The 19427-nt window shown below is 36.9% G+C and overlaps 1 protein-coding gene across 2 annotated transcripts in view; it reads right to left on the bottom strand.

Annotated features, from left to right (window-relative positions):
• vmp1 (vacuole membrane protein 1) overlaps positions 1–19427 on the bottom strand; it is a 70431-nt gene that overhangs the window by 20356 nt on the left and 30648 nt on the right. For both annotated transcript variants that reach the window (XM_088615787.1, XM_088615789.1), the window contains exons 7-10: positions 18655–18786; positions 7079–7159; positions 5968–6084; positions 1198–1259 (exon numbers count right to left, since the gene is read on the bottom strand). In XM_088615787.1, coding sequence (XP_088471913.1) covers positions 1198–1259; positions 5968–6084; positions 7079–7159; positions 18655–18786 — 392 coding nt within the window. The remainder of the gene's footprint in view (positions 1–1197; positions 1260–5967; positions 6085–7078; positions 7160–18654; positions 18787–19427) is intronic.

Genomic DNA, 19427 nt, shown 5'->3' with positions numbered 1-19427 from the left:
CTTTGCCTACTTGTGAATTTTTTTCCCAGCTCCCAGAAGTGGTTTATTTTCTAAATTAATTATTCAGTTTCTAACTTAAGCATCACCTTCTCAATTGCGATGTGCTGTGGTGTAGCACCTGCGGTACCTTCACGTCACTGTCTTGCACTACTGAAACAAAAGTCTGTCACACCGAATGACTACCTTACAGACTGCACCACCTTTCTATTTCAATATGCTTCTGCCTGTGTGCAAGTTATTTATCTTAAGAAATCCCCACCTATGTAATTCGCAAGAGAAAACTAGGTGGATTGTGATGTGTAGTCAAAACCGAGAACAGGAGGAACTGTTTTACACAAAGGGTGGTGGGAGCATGGAACAAGCTACCCAGCCATGTTGTTGAACTCAATACTCTGGTTTCTTTCAAAAAAATGACAGGAGGAGACCCTCTGATCAAGCTATTACTAACGACCAATTGGGCTAGATCCTCAACATTTGTAACCTTCTTCATTTATTAAGGTGAGCAACACAGTCCATTTAAATAGTGTTATAAAAACTGCGCAGAAGAAAACCATTTATAGGAAGAACTGGCTTGTATTCACATATTTCTAATTCACACTGTATGCACGGTAAGCCAATGCACTGGAGGGCAAACACGTGCCCAATTCGCCGCAGAAACTAGCCAGTACTATTCTGGACTTCTTCATATCGCTCCCTCTGTGACACTCCCCAGCTATGCCTCTTCTCAGACATCTTAGATTTCCCAGAACGCACTGTAAAACGAACTAGGGACACCCTAGCGAAGAAAAGACAGATACAGCCATCTTAACACTACATCTTTCTGCAGCCTGACGTAACACCACACTAAGCCTTTGGTATTAGTCCACCTTAATACAACTGGCCCACTGGCCTTAAGATACTACAAAATAAAGGACTGAGGGAGCATGAAGCCTACTGCAGCTTCATACCAGAACAAATCTCATGTTTCTCAGACACGATAGTAAGATCTTCTTGCAGTCAACCAACTGATCAGAGTTGGGAGAACACAGCCCTTACTATGTGTTTTGATGGAGAACTCAAAGCTGTAGGGGGGGGAGAAGTTTTTTTTTTGCCTTCATCATTTCCAATTAACACTTTCGTGTCAGAGGGCCGCCCGCCCACCTTGTTTTTCTTTTCCATTTCTCAGTGCACATATTACTCAGTGGTTAAATTACTCACCCGATTAGGGACACCATCTGCTCCACTATGTGCTTGCTAAACGTTATTATAACAAACAGTTTCTGTGGGAAGAGGAAAAAAAAAGTATGCAGTCAGAAGTAGTCAAGGGAAATGAAACAATAAATGTATGATTATTAATACTCCACCTAAACCCAGGCTTACTGTCCAAACGGGGGCAGAAAAGCAATTGACAGACTGAGCATCTGTGATTGGATCTGAAAGGACCTTTCATTTACCCCATGACACATGCACAACAGCTCTTCTGCACAACCCCCCCCTCCCCCACAACTTCAGCTGTTCCAAACTCAAGTAACGACCCCCCCGGTTGTCCATCCCAATACCCCATACAGACATAAAGAAAATCAATGACATGGTATGAAATCACAGTCCACTTTAGCTTTGTGAGACACCTCTTGCCCTAGCCGCCTGCAAAAATAAACACAGTTTAAAGACATACACAAACTCCCCATTTGTCTGGAATTCGATTAGTCATGAGCTCGAGGTTTCAGACTGACAAACGAGTTAGGAGTCACTCTTGAGTATGTTATGGATTGTTTGCCTCAGTGTATTCACAAACGAGAGTACCAACGCCTCATCATGAGGAAGCAATCCACTCAACAGCAACATCATTGCAAGATACGCAGCCAGGCATCATGAAAATGAAGAGATTTGTTTCCCAATCACTACTGCTCAGGGTTTTGTTTCTTGATCACAGACTCAGCATTAGAATGAAGAATCAAGAAGAGTTCTTAAAATCGAACAAATATATTTTTCTGCTGTTCCCTTCTGCTGTGTGTTGATGCATCCTTCTAATGCAGGAGACCATGTCCTTTTATTATTGCAACCTGAGGTCATGTACTGTCATGTTAGAGAAGAAATAATTAATCTGAGACGTACGAAAAGCAACCCAAAAATACTGGACATGTTTCATGTTTTTGTCCAGTGGTGGCTTGTAAGGAGAGACATGCTTATTTAAAGAATTGTCTGATTATTTATGACTTTATACACAATGTAATTAAAACAAAGCAAAAAGCCATTGAACTATGTTAACTGCAAAGTTGCATTCTTTGTCTTTTCCACCCAATCAGTCTTGTTTGTTTCGCATCTATGGTGGGTGAGGGGAAAAATGTCTTCATCAGATGAACTGACAACATATTCTAACAGATTAATTGTTAGCAAGTGGTATTTTAATCAATATATGCTACTACAGGGTAAAGGATTTACGTATCCCTAAATCAAAATAATTCACACATCAGCCCACTTATGAACCCTGTCAAAACCATGACAGCTGTGAAACTCTTCCTTGTTCTGAGTTAAATTTTTCAGTGGGCTTCTTTTCCATGAGTGGCCGCAACTGAAAACATTGCAGAATGAAAATGAATGTTAAGCCAAGAAACCTATTTTGATAATTAACAAATATTCAACAGAGTATTCTCCATTTAAATAAAATGTGTTTGCAGGTAAGTAACTTCAAAACTCCCATTAAAATAACCTGTGCTTTACCTCGGGAGCTGTGACTGATAGTGGTTACAGATGTAAGCACAGGCAACCCTAATTTTCCAATGTTATTCACAAATGGACATAATGCAAAAACAATGTTAATTAAACTACGCTTGTTTGACAGTGGATAGCTCTTGCATGTTCATGAATATAACTAGCAAAATCGTAGTGATAATTTCTTTAAAATTAACCGAATTCCAGGCAAATGGTACTAAGATAAATGTATACTACTACTACTAATAATAATAATTAATTATATACTTAAAATTAAACAGGTAAAGGTTAATTACACACTGATAAAGAAATACAAAATATTTTTAATAATAGAGCTCTTGACTCTAAACTCATAATTTAATGGTAACACTGAACCACCAGTGCATATGTGTTTTGAGGTAATACAAGACACAATCTCTGAAAACCTGACAAACCTGTAAGGAATTAATTCCACGAGATCAGCTGAAGGAGAACGGCAATATTTTCAGCATTATAACTAGCTTCAGTCCAGCTAACGAATATGACAGACCCGCTGTTTGACCCTTTCGATTTTCAGTCTATCTCTCGATGACAGTCAGTAAATCACAGATATTTCAAATATCTGTGATTTACTTTTACATTTACCTTGTAGACAATAATCGAACAAAGGTGTCTGATTTATTTAGGAGTTTGACAATCGATTTACATTATGCATGCTTCATAGTAAAAGAAACCTTGAAAACCCTTATCCAGGGACAAAGAACATCACCTGTGGCTTTGTCATAGGAAAGCAAGGCTGCAACCAATCACTTCTCACATAAAATAATAACTCAGCCAGAATGTACACTATCAGATATGTGTCATGCCCGGTAATCATATTTTGTGGTCAATATTTTTATTCAATTTTCAAACAGATTAAATATCTTAATACAAAAATGGACACCTAATTAAAACAAATATCCATGTGACAACCAACATCACAGTAAACAATTTACAATTACACAGTATACAAAGTCATACAATTTCACCCAAAGCTCATATAATACTAGTTCAACCCACATTAATATAGAACACGCTATATGTGTATTTAGTTTTTAAAAAGCAAGTGTACTTCTAATAGCTGTGGAAAACCCTACCCTAAACTGGATCATTTTAGAATTTGCCTATTTATTTTTTGGATACTTAGTAATGATTAGAAGTGGATTTATAGAAAACATTGCTAAATATGTCTTAGCAGCTTATTCGTATGCAAGCTCTGTACTCATATATGCAAATATGTTGGCATATGTCATTTGTGCTCACATATGTAAATGCGTCATTCTTACATTAATAATTATTACCTCTTAAAAGCTATTTTATTAAATAAATGTGTGTTTTGGTGATATTTTATGCTTGAAATGCCTCACAAAACAAAACTTTGTACTTCATTAACAAAACTGTCAAGTACAACGATAAGGAAGGATCTTTTAGGTGTTATTAGAGCTTAATCGGCCAATTCGAAGTGAAACAGAAAAGCGACGTGTAAGCATTTTATGTAAATTCCACTCCTATTTCTCCTAGAGATAAAATATGTTGAAGTCCTTTCGTTTGAAAAGAGATATGTTCTAGATTGCGTAATGCGAACGGTGAAAAATACTTTAATGAAACAGAAGTGCGTCACTTTCACAAAAGGCACATTGTCTATATATATATACTCACCTGTATCCCAGATCAAATACAATTGTGAAAGACTACTTAGGAATTAACTAAGTATTAAATACCCACACAAGGACAAAACGGTGCTCTCAAAGTACAGAGCTTTGCTTCTGTCAATACAGCTAAATGTAAACCTTACCTGGGAAATTCTATTAATATATTTAATTTACTATTCTGTTTTCAGTATTTTTCTAAAATGTGCAACACAGTTATTGAGGATATTCGAAAAGCATATAAAGCATTGAGTTTTAGAATATGAAATTAGTGATTATCAACAAAAAAGTATCTTAATTCTTACTGATATCAGAACTGCCTTGAAGACAAGACGATACTACAAAGGCAGATTCAGAAGCCATTTTTGAGCTGTGAGGTTTTTTCAGAGCAGAATATACTGTTCTTTGTTGTCTGTTTCCTACTCAAAGAGCACCACACCTAACACCCAGCACAGAAGCTGGTACCCTTGGGACTAAAGGCGTAAAACATTTCAAGTATAATTCAGGCTAGATTTTCTTAGAACTATGATCTCCCAACTAATTTGTTCATTTAAGACAGCACATCTTATTTTCTTTATGTGTTTTATGTATATATCCTTCTTGTTTCTTTTTATGATATCACGCGTCTGGCAAAATCATTATCTACACATCACTGCATGTACTTTGGGCAATACTAGGTCTTTGTTTAATGTTGATACACAGGTGTGATCAAACTTGTTCTGATGCTTCACTGAAGGCAGATCGTTTGTCATAGGCTACCTGTAAGGTAAAAGCTAAAGACAAAGGTGTGTACTGATGCAAGAATTCCAGGTCCACCTTAATAAGAGGGCATTTGTTTCTTCGACTTATTTAAGGAAAAGGCTTTTCCTTGGAAGAATATCGAGTTTTGTTATTAGGATTACAAAGTACTCCTATGGTGTTAATCGGAGTCTCTCCTATTATACTGTCTGCATTTCCCTTTAAAGAGTACTAAGAGAGGGACATTAATTTATGTATTTAAGATCGCTCATTTGACATTGTGTGATTTTTTTGGTTCAAACCAAGATTCAAGTATCATCTTGTTGCTTACCCAGACTGCAGGAGTCAGATTAAGCCAAATAAGTTTTTCTCGTCCTGTTTCTGCTGAACCCTTATGCACACCGTGTATTCAAAAGCTTATAAAATGGACGCCTTAGGAAACAGAACTGTTTCCTAAAATGGCCACTCACTCAGGAGACAGGGGATCACACTGGAAACTGCCAGGATGAGCAAGTAAGTTACATTATTAGTCAGAACTAGACCCTCTGAAGCAGTAATTATTAATGATCAATCCAGAGTTGGTTGAAGAATACAAGCAAACTTTTCAATATTATTCACAGAAACCATCACTATTTTTGTAATATCTAAGTACGGGGGGGTTTACAGAAAATGTAAAGCTGCTGATCTATTGTATACGATTACACCACTAAACAGCACCGTTAGAATAAAATGACATCATTAAAATTTTAATAGTGTATCCAAGCGTAGCAAGAGCTTTGTTAACAAAGTGCAGACCACCTAGGTCTTTTTTAGTAACACGTGGAGGAAGAGTTTCAGGCACGGAAATGTTCATAACCCAGACTCCTCTTACCTGGATGTGCATTTTTATGATGGCTTTGCCAATCAGAGTCGCCCCAAAGAATGTCCAGAAAGGAACCAGGAAGTGACCACATGTTATTCCAGCCAGGTCAAACAGAGGATTTGGAATCTGTAAAACAGGTATCGATCACATTGCTGCTCTGATAATTATATATCAGTTAGGTGTTTACAAGGAACATTCATGGCAACTACAGACAAGATTCATGCAGAATTAAACAGCAATAGCTATGAAACAGCAATAGTCTTGCAACAGTTTGAGAAAATTAATTCAACCTTCTAATAGCAGTTCCCCAGCTGAACGACTGATAACCTGATCACATGTGTTTTCAAAATAACCTAAATGTTTCAGGCCATTATTGTAACTTTAAATACGGGAAGCATCATATATCCTATACATAGTTTAACAATTTATTTATATTTTCAGAAGTTTTATCAGAAAGATGGACACTATTATTTCATATCATCAGCAAATATTATGAAATACTCCATTATTTTGTCTTAATTTGTTTTTAACATGCAGCAAAGGATTATCTTAGGTGGTCATCAAACTTCTATTTTAACAATCAATCTAGGAAAAAAGGTCTATGAAAAACCTGCCAAAGGCATGTTAGAGCAAATCACAATATGCTTTCTTAACCCTTAAAAACTGGCAAGTAAATCTGAATTATGCCAATTCATGACTAAGTGTAATATGTTTTAAAACATATTGCTTCTTAACAGCTGCAGTTTCCTCACTCTCTTCTTCATACTTTGAGATTTCTGTGACAGTATTAAGCTTCCCATTCAATTTACAGTTATAATGACTACAGATATTTAAACATGCCTTATAAAAAGTTAGTTTTCCAATAAAAATAAGAATAAAAGTGTTATATTTCGGTTAACTACAGACAGTGGGAAGTATAATACGAATTTAAACCACTCACAGACAAGTATATAAAAATGTTCAGTATGACGGAACAGTGTGCAGTCATCACTGTCTTAAACTGCCTCTCTAAAAGTACATTTTCACCATCAATGGGAAATTGTAATATTATGAATTCAACAAATAAACCAACATTTATATGTTCAGTAAAATTAACATTAATGTGAAGTATAGAACTTACTGAGGCACAAGCTAGTATCCCAAAAAACCCAACTTTCTGAATCATGTTTTGAACGGCTAACTTCGCTCTGGTGGCAAAGTCCTGAAAGACAAAAAGACGCACTTAAAATTCCAAATTTTGAAAATCAGGAGCATTTAAAAATACATAAAATATTCCCACTTCCTTCTATCTTTGTATTATTCTAACCACATATTTAAGAATCTTTTTAAAACAAAAGGTAATGTTTCAGTACCTAATTATAAGCTTTTAAAAATGGCATGATTAAATGTCTTTCTTTGAATTTAGAAAAAAAACATTTCTGCAAAACTAATGAAAAGTTAAATATTTTACACAATTGTAACATTTTTAAACATACGTTTTTTGCATTTAAAGCATAGAACATGAGACCATGGAGCATACCAGATTACTGAACAGATTTTAGAAATGTCTAAATATACAGTATTTCAATAACTTCTGAATATACCTCCTCCTCAAGACAATTAAATCCTACATTCTAAATATAACAAATATTTTAAGGTTGATTGAAAGATTTTAAAATTGTTAAAGTGAAAATTGTTATTTTGTTTCCTTATTTTAGTTGGAATTTAACATCTAGTGTAATAAATTATCAAAAATGTTAAGGCACAAAAATGTTCTCCAATTTCAAATGTTTTGTTTAAAACTTTACGATTTGAAAACTTACATGCCTTTTTTTACTATGTATAAATGGAAACAAAATATAATTTACACTTTCCCAGATAACGCAAGGTTTAATTCAAAGTTGAAAATAATTATATCCACTATTTGCAGCAAATTTAGAAAACCAATTCTCAGTAGAAAAAGAGGTTTGTTAACTATCAGTACATTTGCATAAAACTAAAATAAAATTTAGAAAAAAAATATTTAAAGCATTTTCCTCAGCTTCTACAAGTCCTTATTTTCATGATTTAAAGATTTACATTATTTGTTTTAGGTTTTAAACTTGACATATAAAATACAGGCTAGGAAAATTAGACAAATTAACGGGAAACTGCTCAAAGTAAAAAAAATCATTCCTCATAATGTGTGGACTTTGAAAACAAAAAAAATTAAGAGGCAGATATATATTTGATTGCAACTATTTCCTGAACTTATGAAAAAATAAATTTCACACTGTTCAATTTCTTGAAAGTTGTTACAATCATTACAAAAAAGATGATTGAACTTTGAAATCAGCTGTTTTCTCAACAAAACTAGACTCTTCTTTAATTAATCTAAAGGAATGCATGTAATGTTTTATCTGTGACAAAATTCACAAAGTGTTTTGGTGTTAGAATTTTTTATTTCATTAAGAAAATTATGAGTTAAGCTCCTAAGCACTGTTAAATATTTCTTTATACAACAATGCAAAAAATGAGAAGAAAGATTTTGGATTTTACGAAATCCAAAGGAAAGGACACATCAAAATTAAAATTCTGAACTTTCCAAAAGTGAAGACATTTAGAAAGACAGATGTTTAAAAATACTCAGAACCACTATTCAATGCTTCAATATTTTTAAACAAAAAAATCATGCAAATATAAATACAGATATTTTACATATCTGTTACATCAGATATAAACTACACTCTTTTAAGTTGTTTTTCTGCATTCAGTTCTAATTAAATTTCCCAGCATAAAACCGACATGGTGTGAAATTCTAACGTCCTGTTAGAAAAGGAAAAAATGTCATATATTCTATTTCACACACATGCTATTAAACTGATAGTACAAGACACACAGTTTTGTTAAAGAAAAAAAAAACAAGTCAGGTAAGCTCAAACGTCACTCATTCACTGGAATTTCCTTATCTCAGGGAGCAACACAAAGGAACATGATGTTCAAAGCAAAAACAACCAACAAAGACAAGTAGGTCTGTCCTGACAGAAACACATTCATGAACAAAACCCTGGTCATTTCCAAAAGTCCAACTTAAATCAGCTTATGGATTTTATTTTTACTTTGTTGTCCTTGGTTTGATTTACATCTATACGTTTCACATTTTCAATGGGACCTCACCTTTCCACAGTCTAAAACAATTCTACATTTATCTGTATTGCTACAAAATATATTTTAAGAATTAGTCTGGTAGCGTGGGGGGTATCGATACTCATTTTGAAAAGTGACATTAAAGCCAAAAAAAGGTGCGGCCGTTCCTAAGCTTCAATGGTTGTGAAGGAAAACTCAGTTATATCTTTGTGTACGCTTGTCATAAATTAATATACACTAAGCAAACGTAACAGATTGTAGGCTCCTTATGAAAATGACCTTGTACTGTAAATAAAGACTTACAAGAGTCCTCCAAAAGGGAAACAAAACTGCTTCATCATGCTTTGAGCCACACCTTGTGCCTGTTTCACAATACTAAACCCATTTGATCACGCGGGAGCCTCTATTAACCCCTTCGAATGTGTCTATCTGAGCAGCTTAAAAGAAACTGAAAATGATTATTGAAAACATCTGTGTAATGCCAATGATAATAATAACAACAACAACAACAACAATAATAATGATACAGAAGAGAACTTCCTAATATTTGAATAGGAGGATACTGATTCTATTGTCAGAGCTTTTTAAAAGCACACAGCATAATAGGCTGACCTTGAATTTGAATGGAATACAGTACATTTTCCTCATAACGTTCAAAAAATAGTTCATCAGGCATTATTTTCATCTCCCCATTACATGCTGACACAGATGAGTAATTTTATAATAGCCTCTAAAAATGCCATGTTTAACAGTTTCGTTTTTAAAGGTTGTGAGGACTTTTTAACCTCTGGAAGACTAGAATACAGACATGAAATATTGAGTTTATTGATTCTTGTATTTCATATTTAGTTTTGGAAAGTCTCACTATTTTGCTTTCACAATATTTATCAATTTTTTTTTGCTTTGGTGCAAAGTAAATAAAAAACCACCCATTAAATACAAAAGGGAATGTAGAATTGTAACTGTACTGTACAGAATATACAACTGGAGTTTTAATACCTGAAGACTGATTTATAGAATTTGTATCAAATCAAAAAGTGAAAACAATAGCTGGAAAAAACCCCACAAAAGTTAGATATTAAAAAATAAAATGCTGACAGGTACAAATGATCTTTCACCTTTATAACCTTATATTATTATTATTATTATTATTATTATTATTATAAAATATATTAACCCTTTTGATCACTTACCCCATTGAATCAGTATTCAGTTCCAGACAAAACAAATTAAGTAAGGCCTGCCTCTCAGACTATTCCAATGACTAAGAAACTCTCCCATATCTCGGCTGCTTTCTGCTGTCATTCCTGACTATCCTTCACCTCTTTCTCAACTCTTACTACAAAGAAGCTGTTTTCTTTCAGGGAATGGCCTTTCCTGATTCTCTCTAGGACCGGGAAGAGGAGGGTTAAAAGCTTTTCTCTTTTTTATGTTATTTCAAAATACTGGGATGAATCTTTTACCAGCATGAAACATGTCTGGTCTTCTGGATTCCACTAACCCAAATGACAAGTTAATTTAAAGTGAGGGGTTGTTAAGGACAAAGCAGCACACTGCAAAACATGTTCATTAAAAAATAAAACATCCAAATATATATTTAGAATAGCTGTGCACCTACCCCTGTATGTGAATTTATTCCAGATTGGTAGGTTATTATGGTAACTGAATGGATTTTATTAGTTGTTAATTCTGAAGACAAATCCATGCGCAAAACTGTTCTGTTTTTTTTTATGTGCAATATTTTTTAAAAAAGCAAAAACTAAAGGTATCTGTACCACAAACATGATACAGTAATTTGCACTGAAGTATACTGAAAGTTTTTTTTTTTAAAGTACTTTCACATCTTTGCGAATTAATTATACATTTCAAACCTGTTTGGTAAGGTTGAACAAAGGGGAAATTGTGCTTTGCACCTACTGATAATTATTTTTGTTATACAAATATGTAATATAGGAATCTGGCAGAGCATTTATGTTTTGTTTCATTTTCATGTTTTAAAAGTGAGATGCTAAAAAAAATTGTAAGCAAAAAGCTTTCATTTGAATGCAGTTAATTTCACACACCGCAAAAACATTTCATACACTATAAATTGATAGCTATCAGAACCAAATAACTTTTTTAAATGGCATGTTACATATTTTATTACAGAAACATTTTGTGAACTTTGACTTTGTCTGCTATTCTTTATCTTGCTGTTTTACTTTTATACCAAACACACAGATTTCTTGAACATTTTGTAAAGATTTACATTCAGAAAGCTTTGATTAAGGATGAAAAGCTGCAACAACTTATTTTTTTTATAATTAAGCAATAATCAGGCTGTGTTTAACAAAAGGACATGACAATAACTACCTATGTTTTGTTGAGTATGTTCCTGTAACTTAATAGACAGGTATACAGGACATATAACAGGACAGAGCGTAAGTAATTTTTAAACCAATACATCCACATTTCAGAAAACTGCTGTCCTTTAAACATTTCAGTTACTTTCAGTGTTTCTCAACAGTGTATAAAGAAGATGTAAATTATTTTAAAAAGTTACTTGTAAGTTTATAATCCAAACAGAAGATAATACACTCATTTGTGGCTTTACTGTAATTCCATGCTTGATAATTTTGCTATTAAGTAATATTTTAGGGATTCCTTCAACCTACACATCAGTTAATTCTGTATATTTATTGGACTTAGAAAAAATAAGTTTTAAATCTCTATTTTTATGCATGTAGGTCAATAAAAAATAAAAGAAAGGAGCACCATTTTCATTTTCAGTGGTGACACCATCAGAGGAAAGGCTGAAATTGTAGGAATAACCTGATCAGTCATGACAACAACTATTACAGAGGGATGTTCTAGTTAATTCTTTTTTCTAATCTTCCTGGGTGATCAAACCATTCATGGGTTGATGTCACTCGGGAGGTTCAGAAAAAAATTAAAATTCTAAAGCAATACAAAATGGATATATCCAGTCATGTTTTCTTCAGAAAACACACATGCTATAATTTTGGCTGTATGGCATGAATCAATAAATCAGTCCATCTGTGAGTTTCTGACTTTGAATGGAAACATGAACACTGGAAATTCCCTATTACTGGCATCCTAAGAATTTAAACGTTTCTTAATTCTGATCTATATAACTTTAGATATGCGCAGCATGCAATTGCATCGACAAAAGTGTAGGTTTCAGGGCATGTTCAAACCCAATATGGAAAAAAAAATCTATAAACAATTCATCTATAGATCAAGAGTTGCGATAAGGAGCATTTGAAGCCTAAAGGAAATTTAAGAGGTGTGAGGAGTTAAACCAACAAGACTCTCATTGGTGCAAAGTCACAGCCCATCAATAAGGCTTTTATCAACACTGTAAAACTTTTTAATTCCTCGCGGATTCTTTTATCCATGACACAATGAAGGCAAACCCACTCAGAGAGCAAAAATGCTTGTGGTTTACAGCTCAACTCCTCTGTTTTGTTTTGAACGGTGATGCACATTACAGGCACAGTGGGGAGAGTGGCAGAAAAAGCAATCAATGTCCCCTTTGAAAAAGAAAAGCATGAGACAGGGGAATGAGAGGAGACAGAGTTCACCTTTTTATCCACTGCATGCTCACCAGCCGATCCACATTCGGTGAGGCGGCGTGCGATTACACCTCATAACCGTGGAGCAGGAACAATGGCATTCGATTTCGGTGAACTTAACCGAAGTCATATGGTGAAATGGAGGTTGGCAGGGGGAATGGGGGTGTTGAGAACACAAAATGAGCCACTGACTCCGATAAGACCTTGTCCCTTCTTCCTAGAACTACAAATTATCTTAACCGAGACCATGGCTGTCTTTTTTAAAAATGAGAACACAGCAGTTGTGTTTTTTTCTGCTCACAGAAAGCCTGGCAGAGCCCTGTGTCCAGTAGGGCAACTGAAGTGAGAAGGGGTTGTCAAGCCTGCATAATCACTGAAGCCACAGAAACCCAGTGGCAACAGAGAGATGAAGACATCACTTTGATTTTCTCCATGTTAGATTTGGCACATTTTGGTACATCACACTGCGCTTGGTTTCAATTTCATAGTCCTTGCTGAAAATACCTTTTTTTGTCCTCCACATACAATCTAACTTTTGTATCTCTGAAACGTGCTTCTCCTCCCGTTGGTACATACAGTTTAAGTCCTTACTGGGCCCGAGGTTCTTTCAGAAATAATCAGATATGTTGGGAACACTTTCTCCTTAATTCACTTATCAGATTAAATGGTTTTGTAGGTGTGGATGTCAGAAGGCCTCAATCAGATTTCTTGCAAGACTGGTTTGAAATGTGGTTCTGTGCTACTTTCACTGTAGGTGTTGATGATGTTACACATATCCGCGTAGGTTTTGTGGAAGTATGCGCTGAAAGAATGAGAGAAAACGACTATCCGTAAATGGAGACTTGTTGCACATTTGATTCAAGTACTTTCTACACTTGTGAACCACGAGCAGTTGAACCAGGAACAGGACAATGACGCAAGAGGTTAAAAGGGGTATTGTTCTCATTCTAGAAACACAAGAGATGCTAAGAATTAAAGCCGGCCGACTCAATACCCGTTTTGGGGGAGACTCCAAAAGATGAGTAGCTGAAGACGTCCTAATAGAACTACTTCACATGCCCAGAATAAATCAAGCCGGGATGATTTTACAATGCATATGGAAAGGAAGCATCACAGCCATAAATGCGTGAAACAGTGGAGCGCAGCCAATACTGAATTAATCAGGCTGCTAGAACATGAGCTTTGTAAAGAAACCACCCAAGAAACAGGACTGGCGCTCTTCCGCACTATTTTAAACAAGGAGGATTTCATTGCACAAGGATAAGGAAACCCAACGAGCCAAGAAAGTTTCGGAAACCTTGGCGTTCCATGTCTCAGAACCCAGTGTGAAGGGAAAAGGAGCCTGAAATGTCTGCATTAAGATCCAAAAACTGCCTTCATTTACAGAACTTTTTCAAATTGTAATTTATTATTTTAATTAAAGACAAACACCCCCCCCCATCTTATTTACTTCAGATCAACACAAAGCTCTGAGAATCCCCCCAGACCCATGTCAGACTGCTGAAATTCTGACCGAACAGCCATCATTTCAGTAGAACCTTTTTGGTATTCCTAACAGTTAATTTTAAAACAGTAAAAATGTACACTAACAGTCTTCATAAAGAAAAATCTTCTCACATCTTTCGACCAGCTTGCTTGATTATAACCTTTTGGGTGTTTCTTAAGCCTGAGAAGGAATTAGATGTCATACCATTTAAAATGATGTCATACCATTTAAAATGACTGTGTCATAACAAAAATAAATATGGTGGAGATAGTTTAATATTTAAACAAATGTACTAGAGGGAGAGATTACAATATCTGTAAGTCATACACAATACAAACCATTTTCTAAGTGTACAACTGTGTTGAGTTAGCAAGATGTCTAATTTTTAACACAAACCTGTGTTTTGATTCTTTGAGAATTCTTCTTTTTCAGAGTAAGTGAAAGTCCCTCAGCGTTCTTATCTGCTCTATAAAATCAACTCAGTCTTTCAAATGCAAATAATGATAAATAGCAAGAAATGCAAATACTCTGAATTGATCCTGAGCTCTGTTTATAACAAAGAAATGCAACTATAATGAAAGATACACATAAGACTCTACAGTCTATTCATTCCTAAGTTTCTAAATTTTAAAATAGTATAGTACTGCAAGATTCACTGCTATAATTTTACAGATCTAAGCATATTTGTACAACACTTACTCCATACACAAATGTAAAAAAAGATGCATGTTTTTGCTGTTTAAAGGGCAAATAGTCCCTCTGAAATAATTAAAAATTCAGTATGTGGGCTGTTTAATTTGGCTGCTATATATAATATATTAAACATGCTATTTAATCAGTAATAAAAAATCCATATTTCTAAAAGGAATCTGGCACAGACCGTTTATTTTCAAAATTACAACTCGCTTGCTTTTGGTAAAAAAAGGTGGTTCCCCTGGCAGTTTTTTAGGGGGGTCAGAAGTTGTTGGGGTCACAGCGCAACTGGCTTGCAGGAGGTGCCGAGGGAGGAGAAAACACAGATGGGAAACAAGGACAGTTAGAACCAGAAGCCAGTGAGATAATTCATTTATTTCAAAACCGTTTGGGCTATAGTGTAGAGCCTACACCCCCAGACGGTTTTCTGAATGAAGCCTTTCACACAGAGATATGCTGCGCTATCACAAAAAAGGAAGACGTATACTTCCGAGATAGACAAAAAAAAAATATATCAAAGGGCGATGGTATCAAAGTGCTCTGAATTAACTCCTTCCAAACTATGGTACCCTACTTTAATAGCAGGAAGTCATTTGATGGAGCTCCTGACGCAATCTTTACCATAAACCGTTCCAGAAAATTCTAATGTATAAAGAAGAAAAAAAAACCCTCAAGAGTCCACGTTGACAAATTCTTTAACAAGCTGTGGTTAAAGGGAAGCTGGTTTCACTCTGACTCACCCCTTTTCAAACAGTTTACTGGAAATAAAAGGGAGGGAGGGAGGGGGGGAGTTTTCAGAGAAGTCATGTGACCCGCCTGGGCAAACCACATCCCAGTGAGGTTTCACTGGAGTAGGACAGCACAGTCAGGCAAACGCCCCGAGCAGATGGTTCTTATTCAGGTTACAGGAGAAATGATCCTGGGAGTTGGCATTCAAGATTTCACAGAGAGTTAACCCTTTACGCTCCTCCACTGTAACATTTTCAAAGCAACGTTCCGTCTGTCAGCAGCTGTAATCTTTGGATAGGACTGCAATAACTTTTTTTTCCCCCCTCCGAAACAAATTTTAACACAAACTTAACTGCTTAAAAAGCGGTATATTTTAATGCTAATTTTGAGAGAACCCATCACATCTGAAGGCTCTGGGGTTTGATGCAACCACAGAATTTCAAACAACTTGACACCATCTTTATTTTGTAGCGACACTGAGGAAAATGTACACTTGAAGTAGTGTACTAAGACAATTCTGCTGAAATAAAATCATCGACCCAGTGTTCAGCTCACAATGTGAGTGATGTCTTCTTCCGAAGGCCCAGGGATACTGCCATCTTTTACTACCCTTTATCTTCATTACGTCTGAGGCTTTCGCCTGGTTACCTCCACCAGGCATTTGTGCCTCAGTGTGTAACTTTGACAGTGAGGGCTGATACAGCACATAACAGGACCGCAGGCTTGATATCGAGCACTTGCACAGCTTTGTACAACTGGTGGTGCTTGTGCAGCAGGAAAATTAAGAGAATCTTTTGGATCTAAATACAGCTACACATTCACCATTCTCTGCCTTACTTTCTTAGATAAAAGCAAACGCAGGATGGTGGCTACTGTAATCACAAGCACAGGCAATAGGATGAATAACACGAGCAGTTCGTGCCTGCAAGCGATGTCCAAAGTTTCGGAGCTTCCAGAGCTAAAGGAAAAAAGTTTATCAATTTAACAGGTGGGAAATGGGTTTTAAAAAATCCACATTCTCCATTCCCCACCTGATACATCAGAAACGTCGGCCACTCTTCCTGCATAACTAGAGAGCCCTGATCAAGGCATTTTTTCCGCACCATCTAGAAGAACAGCTTCTAGAGTATTTCCAGTCAGTGGCTGCTGCAAAACAGAAGAAGGAACCAGATTTTCCAAAAGGAAACCACATGGCGAAATTCAGCAAAGCCCCTGTGCCTCCACCGTTCTCTCAACGCGCTGTCCACCGAGGCGGGGGGAATAAAAAAAATATATATAATGCCTTCAAGACTATCGAGCTCGAATAACACAAGAAAAACCTGCAAGCAGAGACGTCCCAGCCTGAAGCAGGAGGCTTGCACATCCCGGCGCTTGAAACACAGCAATGACAGTTAGCTGCAGAAGCACCAGTGCTGAGGCACTGGGGGGAAAAAAAAACAGCTCCAAGAGGCAATGACAGGCTCAAACGCTAGTAGCTAGAACACAGAAAATGCGAAGTGCTGCAGAATGTTCACAGCAAACTTTCCCATGCAGAACATGAAGAATCAGGGGGGAAAAAAAAAACTATTTCCTACTGAAATTTCATAGCAATTAAGCGTTTAAGGTGTCATTAAAGAAGAAGAAAAAAGCTGGGAAATACGCAAACTCATCTCAGCTGACAGAATGCATCTCTTAAGATTTAGAGACCACAGAGAAACAAATCACTGCTTCTCTCTTTGCAAAGATTTTCTCCCAGGACCAGGGGTCTTTATACCGGGATCCGCTCAGATCAGTGATGTCAGCGCCATGGCAAAGATGTGAGAGGATTTCCGACATGTGTTCTGCAGCCAGGGGCGCAGGCAGTGCCAATCTTCAGGACGCCCTTCACATGAGTAATACCCTCTAGGTATGACAATTCACAAGTCGTGTGAGTAACCGTGGAAGTCACACGAAGGATTCGGTGCATTGTACCAGCACCCACCCCCGCCAGAAACGGCGGAATAAAGCCACACTTCTGATCTAACTGATGCTCCCATCTCGAACTTTATATCAGGTGTGTTTTGCCGATTGGTGCTAAAGGCATCATTTGCTGTGATCTCATAACAAAAGCTCAAACTCAATTCGTCTAAAGCATCTCTTACTTTCTCCAAGGGAGCTTCAGCATATACCTCTCTTAGCAAAACAAGCAGAGAAAGAAATAATTTCATGTTTTAGTGGTAAATGCATCCACATATGGAACTGGATATGTGATCTAAAACCACCTCTTTATTCTTCTGATAGTGGGGGAAAAAAATGCTGTGAAAAATCCTCAGGCATGCAGCTCCGATACGGACGTTAAAGGAATGTTCAGATGATAACAGCATGTTTTTAATATTTGTTCAGAGCTTCTGCATTTTGAAATTTGTGAAAAAAACAGACTGAAAAGGAAGAGGCATATTAACCTTTTTCCTCCCTTTTTGGTTGTGTTTTAGATTTTAAAATTAAGAACCCTGGGAAGAAAACTGCCTAGATCATTATAATCTGTGCGGTTTCACATGATGTAAACTCTCACGACAAAAAGAAAGCTCAGGCTTTGAAACCGATGCCCTGTAACTTGCACTTCCATCTGATTCATTTTTCCTGCTGATCACGAGCTGTATAGGCCATTTTGTAAAAAAGGTTTCAATTTAAAAACAGTTTCAACAGCAAGCGCTGCTAATTAAAGAGCTCACGCTCTCAAAATGCATCACAGAAAGCCACAGCTGTATTATTAAAATGCATTTTTGTCTAAATGATCATCATTATCTTTATTATTGGGTGTTGTAGTAACAGTAGTGGGACTTACAAAGTGCGAGGGAATGTCACTAGTATGCTTTACACTGTGCCGAAGGAAATTCATTCCGCCAAACAAGTTTCTCTCCGATTACACAAGCGTACCCTAAAAAACGGACAACCACTCATGACGCATTCGTCAGGATCTTGAAGGTGGCTTGAAGCACAGCATTGCAACACTGAAGAGTGAGGCCACTCCTTCCCACCCGTGGAGAAACTTGTGGCAGCAGGAGGAACAGGAGGGCTGACAGGAGGAGCCGATGGGCGGATGAAGGGGGAGAGGGGAACGGGGACCTGAAGGGGCAAGGAGGCCCTCACCTGAGCAGTCTGGGCGTGTTCCAGCATCTCCTCGAATTCCTCGTAGTCCTCATCATCGGGGTCGGCACCGGAGAGCCGCGCGGCCCGCGCCATGAAGTAGGGGGGCAGCTCGCCGATGGCTGTGCCGGCGCCCTGCAACAGCACAGACACAGGCAGGTTGAGAGGGCGACCCTCTACAAGCCGGCTCCACATCGCCCCCTACTGGGAGCCATTCTTGCCTGCAACGCGCGTCACCTCCTACCCTGCTTTCAGATTCTGAGTCACTTACTGCAGAAGAGGGTTTTTTCTTTAATTCACAGCTGTTCCACACAAGCACGTGCACATTGTAAATGTGTTTCTGTACAATTCCTATTACCTGTGCTGATTAACGGGCACAAAAGGCGTGGCCTGTCATAAAAACCAGACACGCCCCGGATAATTATCAAAGCACCCCCTGCTTTATCAAGCATCTTGACACATCTATCTGCCCTTTGTGAGAGCTCCATGTGAGCTCAATGACCAGTTCAAGTGGCTCAAACGATTAGATGTTACCATGGCAGAAAACTGATCAATTATTTAATTCTCTCCTGGTAGTAAACAGAAACTGTCAGAGGCACTGTTGCAACGATGAGACATTATGGAAACCACTAGTAAACAAACAGAAGTGCTACTGCAAACGAGTTCTCATTACCAAGCTTAAGTTTTTCAGTCCTATTAAAAAGGAAAAGGGAAGGAACGCAGCTGGTTGCCTGATGTGGCTGGGATTGAGCTCGTGAAAATTATTCGCACCAGTT

The sequence above is a fragment of the Lepisosteus platostomus genome, chromosome 22 (genome assembly GCF_059453375.1).
Source record: "Lepisosteus platostomus isolate fLepPlt1 chromosome 22, fLepPlt1.hap1, whole genome shotgun sequence".
NCBI classification, from domain to species: domain Eukaryota; kingdom Metazoa; phylum Chordata; class Actinopteri; order Semionotiformes; family Lepisosteidae; genus Lepisosteus; species Lepisosteus platostomus.
Note: the sequence above shows the minus strand (reverse complement) of the source record. Positions and strands in the feature narration are given on the sequence as shown.